At 43.9% G+C, this 15,069-nt stretch overlaps 1 protein-coding gene across 6 annotated transcripts; it reads left to right on the top strand.

Moving 5' to 3' along the window:
• Nucleotides 1-5,627: 5,627 nt before the first annotated feature.
• Nucleotides 5,628-14,852, top strand: cep68 (centrosomal protein 68). Of its 6 annotated transcripts, XM_034131955.1 has the most exons (10): nt 5,629-5,811; nt 5,947-5,989; nt 6,092-6,247; nt 8,664-9,087; nt 9,528-10,310; nt 12,695-12,824; nt 13,045-13,205; nt 13,330-13,452; nt 13,828-13,924; nt 14,012-14,852. In XM_034131955.1, exons 4-10 carry the CDS (start codon nt 8,899-8,901, stop codon nt 14,173-14,175), a joined length of 1,647 nt encoding a protein of 548 aa, XP_033987846.1. In that variant the 5' UTR covers nt 5,629-5,811; nt 5,947-5,989; nt 6,092-6,247; nt 8,664-8,898; the 3' UTR covers nt 14,176-14,852. The 6 variants fall into 6 exon arrangements, with proteins under 6 accessions (XP_033987849.1, XP_033987846.1, XP_033987848.1 ...); XM_034131957.1 differs by lacking the exon at nt 5,947-5,989 and having other exon boundaries at nt 13,048-13,205; XM_034131953.1 differs by lacking the exon at nt 5,947-5,989.
• The last annotated feature ends 217 nt before the right edge of the window (nt 14,853-15,069 follow it).

Here is a 15,069-nt window from a genome sequence, read left to right as displayed (position 1 = left end):
GTACTGATTATGCACAACATTTTCCATAACAAAATGCCTAATAACATTCAAAAGCAGTTCCAAACCACAGCGTGAACATATGAATGTAAAAAAAGTCACTTGAAAATAAGTGTTCACAATGTTTATATGCAATTATGCATATATTATTATTCATTTGCCAAGTACATGTGTACATATGTATATATTTATATATAGTATTTTCATTTCCAAAAAAAGATAGTTGAAACTGCTATTGACATGTGCAGAAAATGACCCTATATCTAGTTTTCGTATATATATATGCATTTATTGTTTTCCTGCCCTAACTTTTATTGAATTTTTTCTCCTGTTTTCTTTATTTCTTTGTACTCCTTCATTTCTATACGTTTTTGACGCAATAATGCCGCTGTATTAGGATGATGCACGGGAGGGCTACTTTCCACAAGCTATGCTTCAGCCCTCCCGCTTCTACTAATTGTGTTCATCTTTGTGTGTATGAATTATACTTTTTTTGTTTTTTGGATGAATAGAAAAAAAATAAAAATAATAATAACTTTCAGCTTGGGGGCCCTAGTGGCCACGGGGGCCCTATGCCCCCGCATAGTCCGCCTATAGGAAGAAACGGCCCTGGTACCACGGTCTTTAATAATTCAGCCCTGGGGCTCGGTAACAATCCCTACACATGACTGGCTCGGCGGCCACAGGTTGTTTATCCTTGACAGTCGTACAGTGGGCACACACTGAGAGTCTTTTCATATTCAGCAAATGTGTACACGCTTCACTGCAGACCTCAAGAAGAAATAAGACTTTCCTTAACTCACGGCAAAACTTACTTTACTTACTAATTTACTCACGGTAAAAAAATGCACTCCCTACTGTATTCCATTGTCATGAAGGTGGAATCTAACTATATCCAGAATAAGTTTGATTGGATCCAGGCTAGAAACATGTTTATTTCTGCTGTAAAGTTGGGCATTTTAACATGGGGGTCTATGGAAATTGCTCCTTTCTGCATCCATCCCCTGTCGGCCACTAGATGAACTGCAGTTTGTGGCACTTCCTTCTGGGCTTCGCGGCTCTGCGCTATAACGCTGTGGGTGGGCCAGACGTGCATGTGGGTGGGCCCACCCACAGCTACGCCGCTGGGTGAGATATTGCTGACGTTGGTGGATATGAGCCAAGCAGTAAACTTACATAGACTCAATAACTTCTGTTAGGTCACCACTGATTGGCTTCCGCGAGAACGCGTCACGTGAATTTGACGCTCGAGTTGAAAAAATTGAACTCTCGCGTTTAACGCGGCACCGTTCAATCGCCTCAATCGCGTGATTCGCGCCGCGTCCACCGCTTCATGCTCGCCGTCGGAGCGAATTTGCGTCTGTCCGCGTCTCTGCATTGACTTTACCTGTAATCGCGCCGCCCCCAAACATCGCATCGCGTCCGGTGTGAACGCAGCATAACAGCAACCTGAAAGGCACTGTTTACCTTTCTGAGTGAAACTGGGGTGGGAAAAATTATTTAACATTAGGTCAGAAAATATCATAGATTTTTGTTTTGTTTTATTTATTTTATGTTTTTTGTTTATTTTTTTATTAGATCATAGATATATACGTCCATGGGCGTAATTTCCACTGGGGACAGGGGGGACATGTCCCCCCCACTTTTCAAAATCCCATTTGTGTCCCCCCCACTTTTTAAATGTGTTTATTATTATTTTTTTACGCAAGCGGTCATCGTCACGGAGGAGCGTCTGTGTGTGTGTGGCACGAGCGCATCTTGTGAGAGAGAGATAGAAAGAGAGAGAGAGAGAGAGAGAGAGAGAGAGAGAGAGAGAGAGAGAGAGAGACATAGAGAGTTACGGGGGTTGTTGTTAGCATTTGGTGCTAGCTCGGAGCTAACGGAGATTAGTAGCTGTTTCAACAATAAGGAGAGGGAGAGCTCTTTCCTGTCGGACTTTGAGAGACTGAGAGAGAGAGAGAAAGAGAGACAGAGAGAGAGAATGAGAGAGTTACGGGGGTTGTTGTTAGCATGTTTAGCAAAAATCCATAAAAAAATGTCATCTGTGGAAGGCGTAGTACCGTAGTACCAATCATTTTAGCCGGCCCGGCTAAAATAACTGGATGGCCTACCTGCCTGTCAGCCTTCCATCTGTGCACAAACTTATCTCGTGCCCTCATTGGTCATGTGCGCATTCGTGTGTGTTGGAGGGGGGGCTCTGTAAGGAAGTGGCAGATTTTTTCCAGCTGTGTATTTTCAAATTCTAGCGCACTCGAGCTGGTTTCTCCAAAATTACCTACCCCACCTTTAAGAAATCCTTCCAATGTGTACTATAGGTCAGTACAAAATAAAAAACACAGTTTGAAAGGGGAGTGATTAGTCAAATATGCATAAATAAAAAGAAAGAATGCAGACTAGGTAAGATAAAGATAGGAGAGAGGAGTTTATCAATGATGTGTTATTGGTTGTGATCATATTCTAATGGTTTTTTGATTATTGAAATATATACAGTTCTGTTTCATATGAGTGTTGAGAGCTGTATCCATAAATCTCTTAATGTTGCCCTCAAAGTGCACCAGATTGATGCATTTAACTTCAATTTAAAGAAAAAATCTTCCCGGGGTGCATGCCCCCGGACCCCCCTAGAGGATGTGAGGTCATCACAAATAAAACAGGTTCACATGGATAGGATACTAGATAAGTGTGCACACTCATTATATACACTACACATTTTTCTTGGATTTGTTCACCCCCTGTTTTGTGTCCCCCCCCACTTTTCAAACCAAAGTTACACCCTTGTATACGTCCATGAGTTAAGAGATGGAATGATATGATGATTCACACTCATGTACAATAGGTGGCGGTATGCACATTAAAGTTGTTTGCAATCCGTCAAAAACCGAGAGAAGAAGAAGAAGAAGAGGCGGAGGGTATCACTACCCGATCTGTCCCCCTGCCCGATCTGCAGTGCGCATGTGCGAGATGGTCCGCCATATTGGACAACTACATACGGCAACTCTACTCGGACACTTGACACAGTGGCTTTTGGCAAAGCAGAAAAAGAACAGAGAGAGATGAGTTATTGTTATTACAACGTGACTTCACTATTATTTAACAACTCTTTTTATTGGGTTCTTTTATTTGGGGTTAAATTGTCAGAATGAGTGAGAAATGGATTTAACTTCTGTTAGACAGCTATCATACTGAATAAATATTTACTGTGAATGTATGCAAAAATGTATGGCATATAGCTGTCTAACAGAAGTTAAATCCATGTCTCACTTATTCTGACAATGTACTTAACCCCAAATAAAAGAACCCAATAAAAAGAGTTGTTAAATAATAGTGAAGTCACGTTGTAATAACAATAACTCATCTCTCTCGGTTCTTTTTCTGCTTTGTCAAAAGCCACTGTGTCAAGTGTCCTATTAGAGTTGCTGTATGTAGTTGTCAAATATGGCGGACCATCTCGCACATGCGCACTGCAGATAGGGCAGGGCTGCAGATCGGGGGTCCTTCTCAGGTCGACTATTTTCATTTCCTCTGTCCTCGGTCCTCGGTATCACCGGAAGTTGATTTGTCTGCGCCATCTTGAGTAGCGTCCCATGGCTCTTATTTCTGCTGGAGGACCGAGGAGCGAGGAGCGAGGAGCGATAATGGACGAGCGATAACCGAGGAACCACCAGACCATCCTCCGGTGAAATCCTCAGATACTCTCCCCGCCCCCTTACTGTGTATCGCTCACTGATTGGACGATGCAGCGCATGCACTGATCTGATGCTTCTTGACATGAGAAACTCACGGGACTCACTCCTCAGTTTATATTGTGTTTTGTTTCAAATAATGCATCATTCAGTTACAAATATGTGATATATCTGAACAACAAAGTGGTCAAAAATTATTTTATTCATTTATTGGAAACATTTTCATGATCGCTTTTTCGTTTTACATTTTCATTTATTGTCATTTCCATTCAGTCAGTCATTAAGTGCTATTTAACATGTTCATTTGCTACATATCCACACAAACAGACAAAGTGTGCAATCCAATGAATGTTAATCTAACTGGGTTTTGATAGATAACATATCTATTTTTCTTCTCTCAATTATTTTATTTCTATTGTGCACTCTAATCAATATTAATCCAACTATTGTTCGTTTATACATTTTAAGAATGGCGTTTATCTTTTTTGAGAATGAGCTCTTATTTTATTTAATGTATTTGGTTCTAGAACAGATGATACAAATGTTTGTGTCAGTAAATGTGTACTAACAGAGGCGGGGGTGTTTGTGAAAATAACGGGGACAGAGCTGCTGTCAGACGAACAGCTGTGCAGTGTCATCACAAACGGACGCCGCTTCACGTGACGCTCCGGAGGAAAGGACGTCCCATTGCTCTTAAAACTCATTTCCCTGCTTCTCGTGGTTTCCTTGCGTCTCTCCATGCTTCCCTGGTGAGAGGGACTAAACGCAGGGAAACGACGCAAGTGAGGGACGCAAGGATTCAATTTAATCGACCTGAGAAGGACCCCGGGTAGTGACAGCTGTCAAGGGCCCTTTCTCATGTCATCAAATGTCCCTCCTCGACTCCTCGGTCCTCCGGTAGTGACCCGGAAATGAATTTTGGCGCGCCATGTTGAAGGACATCTCATTTCTCGAAATGCACATCGAGGACCGAGCATCGAGCGTCGAGGAGGCTCTCTGGAGGAGCTATAACCGAGGATACACTGATGGGTCCTCCACGGTCCTCCACGGCTCCTTCGTGGATGCATTTCCGGCAACAGAGATGTTTCAAAGAGTCGAGACGCACGGCCGGACTGATCTCAGCCAATGACAGCTCTGCATGCATCCCCTGGATATTATTTTATTAACTGCTTTCATCGCGACGCGATGTTTACAGTGAGAACAGCTGTGAGGTCCGTGCAGAAAGCAGAGCAGTGTGTATAATATATATCATATCACTCAGTATAACAGGCCTACTCTCTTTATTTGCTTTAGTTTAGTAGATATCTACAAACAAAGTCGATATTTTTCTAAAACCATTTAGTGCTTCACATAATAAAATACACAACGGCTGTAGGCTGATGATATGCTTTAGGAGCTGTAGGTGCGTGTGTGTGTAGGTGTGTGTGGTGCAGTGTGTGCGTAGATGCAGCGGACAGACAGGTCTCAGTTGGTTTGGTGTCCTCTGCTTACTTGTAATACTTGTAAATAAAACTTTTGGCCCGTCATTTATTTCCCTCATTGTAGCGACCAGAGAGGGGAGAGGGGGGGGGGGGGATATATCCAGTCTCTGATAGTGTTATGTTATTATGAGAGTGCTCTGTTTGATTCTGAAATTGTATATATTTATATAAATATATACATATATGTGTGTGTGTGTCTGTGTGTATGTCCGCATCTGTAGCCTGTTATTGTCTCATTATACCGCACTGTGAATGAATTAAAAGTAAATATATAAGTGGTCATGAACACATCTGTCCATCAGACAGAGGGCTGCTGTGCCTCCTGTCATCATTATTGGACGTCTCTTTAAAATGACCGCCCAGAGGAGAGGAGTTCTCATTTCTCTAACCGCCTGCTGCTTCCCCTCCTCTCTCCTCGGTTCCCCTCCTCGGCTCCTCCGCTCGCATCTCCTGTGGGCGGGACTAGGTCTCGAGGATTGGAGTCGAGGAGGGGAGTCGAGGAGGGACATTTGAAGACATGAGAACGGGCCAAGGATCCGTCTTGTGTAAAACTCTCGCGAGAGTTTGCAAGTCACGTGGCTGAATGTTTACGTTTGGCAGGCAGCCTTTCAGTTACGATCGTTAACATCAGTGGGCCACAGCAAATGATGGTGAGAAGCTAAACTATCTATTAATTATGTCAATTACAGGGAGTGTGATTGTTGAAATAGGGTGTTAGCGGTCTTGCTGTTCAAAGAAGACAACACTGTAGATCACCAACACTATGGTTTATTTTGTATTCACAGGCAAGTCAACGTTGTCGCAGTAAAAGTCCCAAGATAGCTCCTGGTGCAATAAAATGTTCCCTTTCAGTGTTTTACTATTATGTCTGATGTTTCTCTATTAATATTGCTGCTGCATTAATGTGTATGTTGCATGTTACTGCTGTAGATGTGTTTCCGAGCCGCTCCAACGAGAGTTACTACGAGAACGTGACGTCATATTTACACAAGACGGATCCTTTCTAGCCATAACCGAGGCGGAGGGCGGAGCTGAAGTAAAGATGGCGAGTCTTCAACAACTGAGCTGCCGTTACAGCTGGATGTGGTGAGTGTGTGTGTGTGTGTGTGTGTGTGTGTGTGTGTGTGTGTGTGTGTGTGTGTGTGTGTGTGTGTGTGTGTGTGTGTGTGTGTGTGTGTGTGTGTGTGTGTGTGTGTGTGTGTGTGTGTGTGTGTGTGTGTGTGTGTGTGTGTGTGTGTGTGTGTGTGTGTGTGTGTGTGTGTGTGTGTGTTTTAAAGGGCCCATGTCATGGCCATTTCCACTGATCATAATTACATTGTTGAGGTATACTAAAATAGATTTATACTGTGCAATTTTCCAAACTCACATTGGTTTCGCATACAGCATCTCTGTCAAGCATGTGTATTCAGCAGTATTCACTTTCTCCACTAAACGACTCGTTGGAGCTCTTGCCCCCCCCCTCCCTGTGAGCCTAGTGTGCTCCGATTGGTCAGCTCGGCCACTCTGTTCTGATTAGTCAACCACCAGAGAGGCTGCGCCCATGTCTAAACGGCTGCTCTCAGCCGAACATCAGTCTTATCATGGCGTCGGTACAGCCGTATATTTTATATACATATATATATTTTTAACTGTTATAGAAGAGTGTGACGGCCCCAGGGCCTTTGTCTTACGATGGGGTGGAGCTGAAGAGGCTAATCAGCGCGATCACGGACACCTGGCCGGAGCCGAGGTGCTAGCCAGCTGCCGGGAGTCACACGGCAGCCTCTCTCTCCCTCCAAGCAGCACAGCAATCCTCTTCCCTGACCACGTATCTCTGCATTTACCACAATAAATGTGCCGTGGTTTTGTAAACTCGTGTATCTCCTTGTCTTTCCGTTGTGGCCTACGAGCCGGTCATAACAAAGAGTAAGTTATTTTTACCCGTTATAAACTACTACTGTTTGATGAGAAATCAAATCATGGTTTGCTATATATAGTATTTCCATTAAACTTTATTTTTAGAAATGTACAAAATGAACGTAAATATACATATATACACGGTATATCGTCAATCACTCCCCGTTGTCGGCATCTTGCCTATAGCAGCCGGGGCTTTTTAGGACGAGGCCTCAGTGTGGTAGTCCGGTCCCCGTCATGTATTGTCCGGCAGGATCTGGCTGGACGAAATCAAATGCAAATCACAAAATATTAGAGAAACTTAGTTGTTTTAGATTCGTTAGTAGTAGTTGTGGTAGGAGTGTGGATCTATCTAATCAATCTAATGAACAGCTTGCCAGCTAATATGCTAACCTAGCTTTGTTTACCTTGGTAGCTAACGTTAGCTCGGAGGAACGGCAACTATAATGTAGAGTAATAAAACTACTATGAACAAAAGCTAGTGGTTCATATTAGGCTAGCAATAACGTGTTTATAATTGCAATGTTATACGGATAGTCTGCTACGTTCGGTCATACATTGTAACGGTCATGAATACATTGTTTTGCGCTAGCATACAGCTAGCCTCGAGCTATACATGCAGTATATGTACTGTCACAATGTACGGTAAATCACCCGGAGTATACTGTATGAGTATTCCGTGTGTGTGACTGCAGACATTCTCCTGCCATGACAAACATGTAAGGCCATCTGCTGACATTGTAGTTGATATATTTAAACGCTAGCAACGTAGCATCACAAAAATGTTTTTCCGACCAAACCTAGCTCTAGCTCTAGCTCCGTGTGTTAGATCGGTTGCATACACGCTACGCCAGCTATAATGTAATTACGTTTCGCGACTGACCGCACGGCAAATCACCCGGAGTATACTGTCAATAGGTATTTTGTGTGTGAATGCAGACATTCTCCTGCTATGAGATACATGTATGCAAGGCCATCTGCTGATATTAGAGTTGATATATGGAAACTCTAGCAACTTAGTTAGCACAGTTAGCACTGTGTCAATGGCTTAGCAGTCCAACACAGTTTACACATTTAAACAGTCTTGTTTGATAAAAACACAAATAACAATGCAAACTTACAGGTTGTGTACCCGGATCTTCCCCTGCTCTAAACGGTCCAAACAAGCTGTGCATATCCGGCCTCAAACTGGGCAATGTTTTGGAAGCTTTCGTCTGTGAAATGCCAGTTCTTCGAACCTCTGGAGGAACACGCCGCTGCTGGTGTGGCCATAGCTCTTCGGGATTGGTCCATTTCGTTCCGGGTACCGCATGACATCAGGCGGTACCCGGAACTAAATGGAAGACTCAAATGGGCAGTGACGTATCTCCAACGAGGCGTTTTGGGGAGGTATTTTCTGTGTTAGAGTTTTACTCGCTACAGGGTGTACTTTCAGGGTTTGTGACTCTGCACACCGTTTACATGCATAAAAACCTTCATAACACACAAGGGGACGGGTAATAACCGGAAAAGCATGACATGGGAGCTTTAAGCATGTTGTCTTTCAATATTCTGTTATTTATTAATTGAGGAGATATGTTGGCTGTGGGGTTGTCTCTCGTTATAGATATGTGTGTAACAAGGAGCATAAGGAGGAAGATGTTAGCAGATGTGCTTCCCTCCTGAGTCACAGTGCTCCTCCTGGACTCCGCCCTGCAACATGACACTGGACACAAATCGGCTGTTCCTTCAAGGTGCATGCATTAAACTACAAAATAAAGCAACAAATAAAAACTTTTTTTAAGGTTTTAGGTGGATTTATTACCTCAGTTGACAGGACCTTCCTACAGTTCCTCTGTCCAATGGAAGCTAATGGGTGCAGCCAGAGGTGGGGGGTGCTTCTCCCAGAGTATGAACAGAGCAGGAGAGGCTCCAGTCCTTCTTCACCACACACACGTGTTACTGTGGCTGCAGACAGACAGTATGTCAGGAGGACGCCACTGTTCTCTGCACATCAACATCCGTCCATCCTAAAGAAGCACACAGACAAGGTGGAGTACACACTTCATCTATCCCTTTAGTGAAGCTGCATCTAACTAAAGACCTATGCTTATTATGAGGACTATAAATGTCATGTGATCTCCTGTATATATCTAAAAGTCATACCTACAATTTCCCTAACAATGGTCAGGTCAAATGAAGAGTTTTAAATACACAGACTTGTTGTATATACACTGTACTGTGAGCTTTATACAGAGGGCTGAGAGTTTTCTTATGATTTTACTCCCAGTGTCCCATATACGTTGTAATATCGTCTGTTAATATTAGACACTTAACCGTCTCTAATGAATGATGACATTGAGGATTCACTGTGAGGCAAAGCCAGCTCAAAAGTGTGAAGAGTGTGAATACAGCTGTTACAGAACTTCTCTAACGGAGTGACTGCTTTAAAGCCTTCCCTGTAACAGATGACGGCTGTCTGTGCCTTTAGGAGAACCCGTTGGCTGTCAGCAGACCAGAAGAACAGCTCACTGACAGGACCTCCTGCAGCAGAGTGAAGGAGGAGCTCAGCCCAGACAGCTTCAGCCTATCTTACAGGGACATGTCCCCTCCTTCACCCTGGAGGAGAGACCTTGCCTCACCCATGGTTGTTTCAGATCTCAGGGACCGGCTGTCCACTCTCCCTGGCAGCAGATCCGCTCAGCAGAGCCTCTCCAGCTCCAACCTGAAAGTCCAGAGACTGAACCACCCAGTGCGCCTGCAGCTGACCTCTGCCTTCCTGCATCCGACGAGGAGTCGTCGGGGGGGGGGCAAACTGGGCCCTTCTGGAGGACATCCTGTGTCTCCCTTTCAGGCCGAGTACTGGGCCTGTGCCATCCCCCCAGCTCTGCCTCTATCTCCGGACAGACAGACCGCGAGCTGGGATCCTAACAGGGAGTACCAAGCGCTGTTGGACTACAGCTACCCTCTGAGAGCGAGACAGCCGCTCTGTGCGGGGGACAGCCCTGAGCACCAGGAACACACTCTCAACCCGCAGGACTCAGGGATAGAGCAGGACCTCCTATGTAGCTCTGCCAGTCTGTCTCTCAGTGGGGGGCACAGGTCTCCTAGCCTACGGGGGCTCAAAGCCTCTGGTACCTCGCTCTCCCTTGCAGACTTGTACTGCAGTCCCCATCAGCAATGTGCACTGTCCAGGTGTGCATTTGAGGAGCTGGACGAGGTATTCTGTCCTCTTCCAGAGCAGCTGGAGGGGCTGCAGCTGCTGCCCAGACAGGTGGGCACACTGTGAGACCACTGACCTGCATCTGGTTCAAACGGCTGCTTCCTCATATTCAAGATTCTAGATTCAAAGGCTTTATTATCATACGCACAGTAGCTACAGTGTAGTTATGGCAATGAAAATCTGAAGTCCAGGCTCCACTAACAATGGAACATTATATATACAGAGGAGGAAATAATAATTTGATCCTTTGCAGATTTTGTAAGTTTGCCCACTTACAAAGAAATTAACAGTCTATAATTGTAATGTTAGGTTTATTTTACTAATGAGAGAAAGAATATTAAAAAGAAAATCGAGAAATTGACATTATATAAAAGATTTGCATTTAACCATGGGAAATAAATATTTGACCCCCTTGTAAACATGTGTTAGTACTTGGTAGAGAAACTCTTGTTGGACGCACAGAGGTCAGACGCTTCTTGTAGCTGGTCTCCAGGTGTGTGCACATCTCAGGAAGGATTTTGGTCCACTCCTTTTCTGAAGACCCTCTCTAAATCCTGAAGGTTTTGAGGCTGATGCTTAGCATCTGGAAGCTTCAGCTCCCTCCACAGATTTTCTATGGGATTAAGGTCCGGAGACTGGCTAGGCCCCTCCCTCACCTAAATGTGCTTCTTCTTTAGCCACTCCTGTGTTGCCTTGGCCGTATGTTCAGGGTCATTGTCCTGCTGGAAGACCCCTCCATGACCCATGTTCAGTGCCATGGCTGAGGGAAGGAGGCTATCGGCCAAGATTTCACGGTATACAGCCCCGCACATCCTCTCCTCGATGCAGTAAGTCCTCCTGTCCCCTTAGCAGAGAAACACCCTCAAAGCATAATGTTTCCACCTCCATGCTTGATGTTGGGGATGGTGTTCAGCATTTTTCTTCCTCCAAACACGGCGTGTCGAGTTGATGCCAAAGATCTCGATGTTGGTCTCATCTGACCACATCACCTTCTCCCAAGCCTTCTCTGAATCATTCAGATGTTCATTGTCAAACTTCAGATGGGCCCTTACATGTTCTTCTTGAGCAGGGGGTGTCGGCCTTAAGGCGCTGCAGGATTTGATCCATTATGGTGTGGTGTGTTACCAATAGTTTTCTTGGTGGCTGTGGTCCCAGCTGCCTTGAGATCATTAACAAGTTCCTCCCGTGTAGTTCTTGGCTGATACCTCACCTTTCTCATGATCATAAATACCCCACGGGGGGAGGGGATCCTGTGTGGAGCCCCATACCAAGGGCGATTGATTGTTGATTGATGCTCATTTTGTGTTTCTTCTATTTCTGAATAATCACACCAACAGTTGTCTCCTCCTCACCAAGCTGCTTTCTGATGGTCTTGTAGCCAATCCCAGCCTGGTGCAGGTCTACAATCCTGTCCCTGAGGTCCTTAGACAGCTCTTTAGTCTTGCCCATGGTGGAGAGGTTGGAATCTGATTGATTGATTCTGTGGATAGGTGGCTTTTATACAGGTAACAAGTTGATATTAGGACTACTTTTTTAAAGGAAGAGAAGTTATGCTACCGGTCTGTGGGAGCCAGAATTCGTGTTGGTTGCAAGGGGATCAAATATGTATTTCCCACAGTTAAATGCAAATCAATTTTTATCTTTTATATAATGTCAAATTCTGGATTTTCTTTTATATATGCTTACTCTCACTGTTAAAATAAAACTACCATTAAAATTATAGATCGTTAATTTCTTTGTAAGTGGGCAAACTTTAAAAAAATGCAAGGGATCAAATACTTATTTCCTCCACTGTATATAAGACATAAACAATTGAACAAAAGAAATAGTGTGAAAAGAAGAAACAGAATAGATATACAATTGTGACCAATGTGCAAGTTATGCAGAACTAATGAACTATATTAATGTAATAGAATAAGTTGAGCTAAAACCAAAATTTTAAATAAAATAAAATAAATATAGTAAGAGTATAAATATGTAACAACAGTCCTATATTGCAACAGCAAATAATACTGTGATCATGGATGACTGGAGGGTAAATCTTTGTTAAGGCCTCTGAACATGGCCAAAGTCAAATGGTCCTTTCATGAGGTGCAGACTCTGCACCTTATTCAGAGACTGCAGGATGTTTTTAAATGGTCTTTCTGGTCAACTAATATGCAGGCTATATATCCAGTAGAATAAAGATAACATTGGCCAACATTGAGCTTTAAATACACCTGGGGAAAAACTATTGAACTGCATGAAACTCATCACATACAGAGCTAATACGGCTACATATTTTTTGATCAGATACCAACTTTTGACTATTTTACAGATTCATTGTTGATACATCTGATCTAATCAGTTACAGCTCTTTCAAATGAAGTGGTGTTTTCCAGCTTTAATCTGCAGTTATCAGCTAAAGATTCAATGTTTTGCTGGTGTGTGTGAAGGTGAGGGAGGTCACAGCCAGCTGGGAGTCTGTGCAGTGGGGGGGCTCCAACCTCTCCCCCGTCCCCCTGCCTGAGACACAGGAAGCACTGCAGGACACACCAGAAGAAGAAGAGGAGAAGAGAGCCTCAGGTAGTCTGCTGTCTATCTGTCCGTCTTCTGTCTGTCTCGGTAGTTCAGATCAAAATAAAGATTTAGTTGAAAATTGCCGTTTTCTGAGTCATTAAGCCTGCCCCCCCCCCACACACACACACACACACAACATCTATGACCACTAGTATGATCCCATGCAAGATTGAATCCAGTTTGTCTCTAAGATTTGTGTCTCTATCCCAAAAATCCTGTCCATCAGCAGCTGACTACAGGGACTCTGCAACAGTGAAGAGCCCTTCTGGAGCCTGGGTAGAGCCTGCAGGGGGGGGTGGGGGAGCCTGTCCACCCAGTATCAGGGGGCTGCCTGGCAGCCAGGAGAAGCAGGAGCAGCACAGTGACTCCCTGATGCAGCACATCCAGGTAGAGACACTGGCTGTTTAAGAGTGCCACTGCAGTATTCCTGAAAACCTTGCCTTGGTGTTTGGATTCAGTGTTTTGAGTGGCTTCGAAATCAAATTGTGTTTATCCATTTTTTATGTTTCAGGTCTTCTGCTCGCAGCTGGAGCAGCTCATTCAGCAGCTGCATGCCGTGTCAGAGCAGATGGAGCTGCAGACTGTGCCCATTGTGGATATTGCCGGTGTCAAATCCTCTCTTGCTGAGTACCAGGTGAGCCTGCTCCACAATGCGCACTTCTGTGGCTGTCTGTATAGGTGGGCACATATCTGTGGGGAAGAACAGATCTTCTCTTTGACTCTGCTCTTTGCCCTTCAATAGATAAGAAGATAAAATAGGAAAACCCACATTCATTTTCCACGCAAGTGATCAAACTAAATATTGTATTGGTTTTTGTGTGTGTGTGTGTGTGTGTGTGTGTGTGTGTGTGTGTGTGTGTGTGTGTGTGTGTGTGTGTGTGTGTGTGTGTGTGTGTGTGTGTGTGTGTGTGTGTGTGTGTGTGTGTGTGTGTGTGTGTGTGTGTGTGTGTGTGTGTGTGTGTGTGTGTGTGTGTGTGTGTGTGTGTGTGTGTGTGTGTGTGTTTTTCAGAGAGCAGTGAGGGTCCAGCAGCCCCTGACCTCTGTGACCTCCAGCGTGCTGCTCAGCGGTCAGCTCCTCCTCCGCTGCATTGACCACATGTCTCCATGTACGTCTGTCAGCTGGTACCATGCAACACTCTGAACTCACATTTCCTCTCAGCATTTCATCACTCACTAAGTCTCTCTGTTTCCAGTTTTAAGAGACACCCTGCAGCTGATAAAGAGTCACTGTGGAGCTCTTGAGAGCCGCACACAGCACCTCCTCTGCTCCATCCTGTCTGCCATGGAAAGCCTTAGCCATCAGAACCAGCAGAACACCCAGACCAGAGTAGAGAAGGCTGCCTCCTCTCTGTCATAGGATTTGTTACACTTATTTTTGTACTATCTAACTTTGTTCCAACAATTCACATACTGTATAATGCACAGCTCTCATTTGAACATGTTGGCATCTTGTGTATTGGCTTGGTATGTGAAAAAGAGTGTCTCAACCCAACTGATCACATTGAATATTACATAAAAACAATATTCTATTAGGTTTTTTCTTAATCATATAGATGTTCACCATGGTATTGATTTGTCGCTTGTAATGTAAATGTAATTGACCTTTTTCAACTGTTTTGAGATTTAATCATCATTCAAAGACAACACAACATCATGGAATCTATCCAGTGTATGAGTTCAATGTTTACTAATTCAAAGTAACACTTTCTAACACCTAATTACTGCTGAGTCAGCCCTGATTTTTAGTTTTGGAGAAGCAAAGCTGTGTGTATGATCAATTGACTTCGTAATGTTTTATTATCAGCTAGTCCAACATTTCACACAGCCGTATGGTCTGTTGTCACTCTTTTCAGTCCTGTGTGTTCTAATGTTAAATAATCACGTTTAAGCCTGAGTCAAAAGCTCTGTTCTATCAAGGAACACAGCCTGTTTCTGTGGTCTACGTGTAATAAGTCACGGAATGTTTTTAAATAATTCTTAATTTCACAATATTGATTAAAACACGAGCAGTCAAATGTGACATATCTGTCCCAACGTGCAGGACTCAATTCCTTAATTTCAGAACCAAGCACCACCTTTTAATATATGTAAATACATTATCATAAATACTGCTAATTTCCTCTCCTAGCTGGGCCAAAAGACTCAATTGCTGGAGAGTCAGTGGAGGGGCCTCTGCACCCCAACCTGAGGTTTAAAAAAAAAAAAGGGAAAGAGGTTGTTGCACACAATTAAGTGTTTTTGTTATGATTGA

This window comes from Trematomus bernacchii, unplaced genomic scaffold (genome assembly GCF_902827165.1).
Source record: "Trematomus bernacchii unplaced genomic scaffold, fTreBer1.1, whole genome shotgun sequence".
In the NCBI taxonomy this organism is placed as follows: domain Eukaryota; kingdom Metazoa; phylum Chordata; class Actinopteri; order Perciformes; family Nototheniidae; genus Trematomus; species Trematomus bernacchii.
The sequence above is the reverse complement of the archived record's forward strand: the minus strand, read 5'-3'. Positions and strand labels throughout refer to the sequence as shown.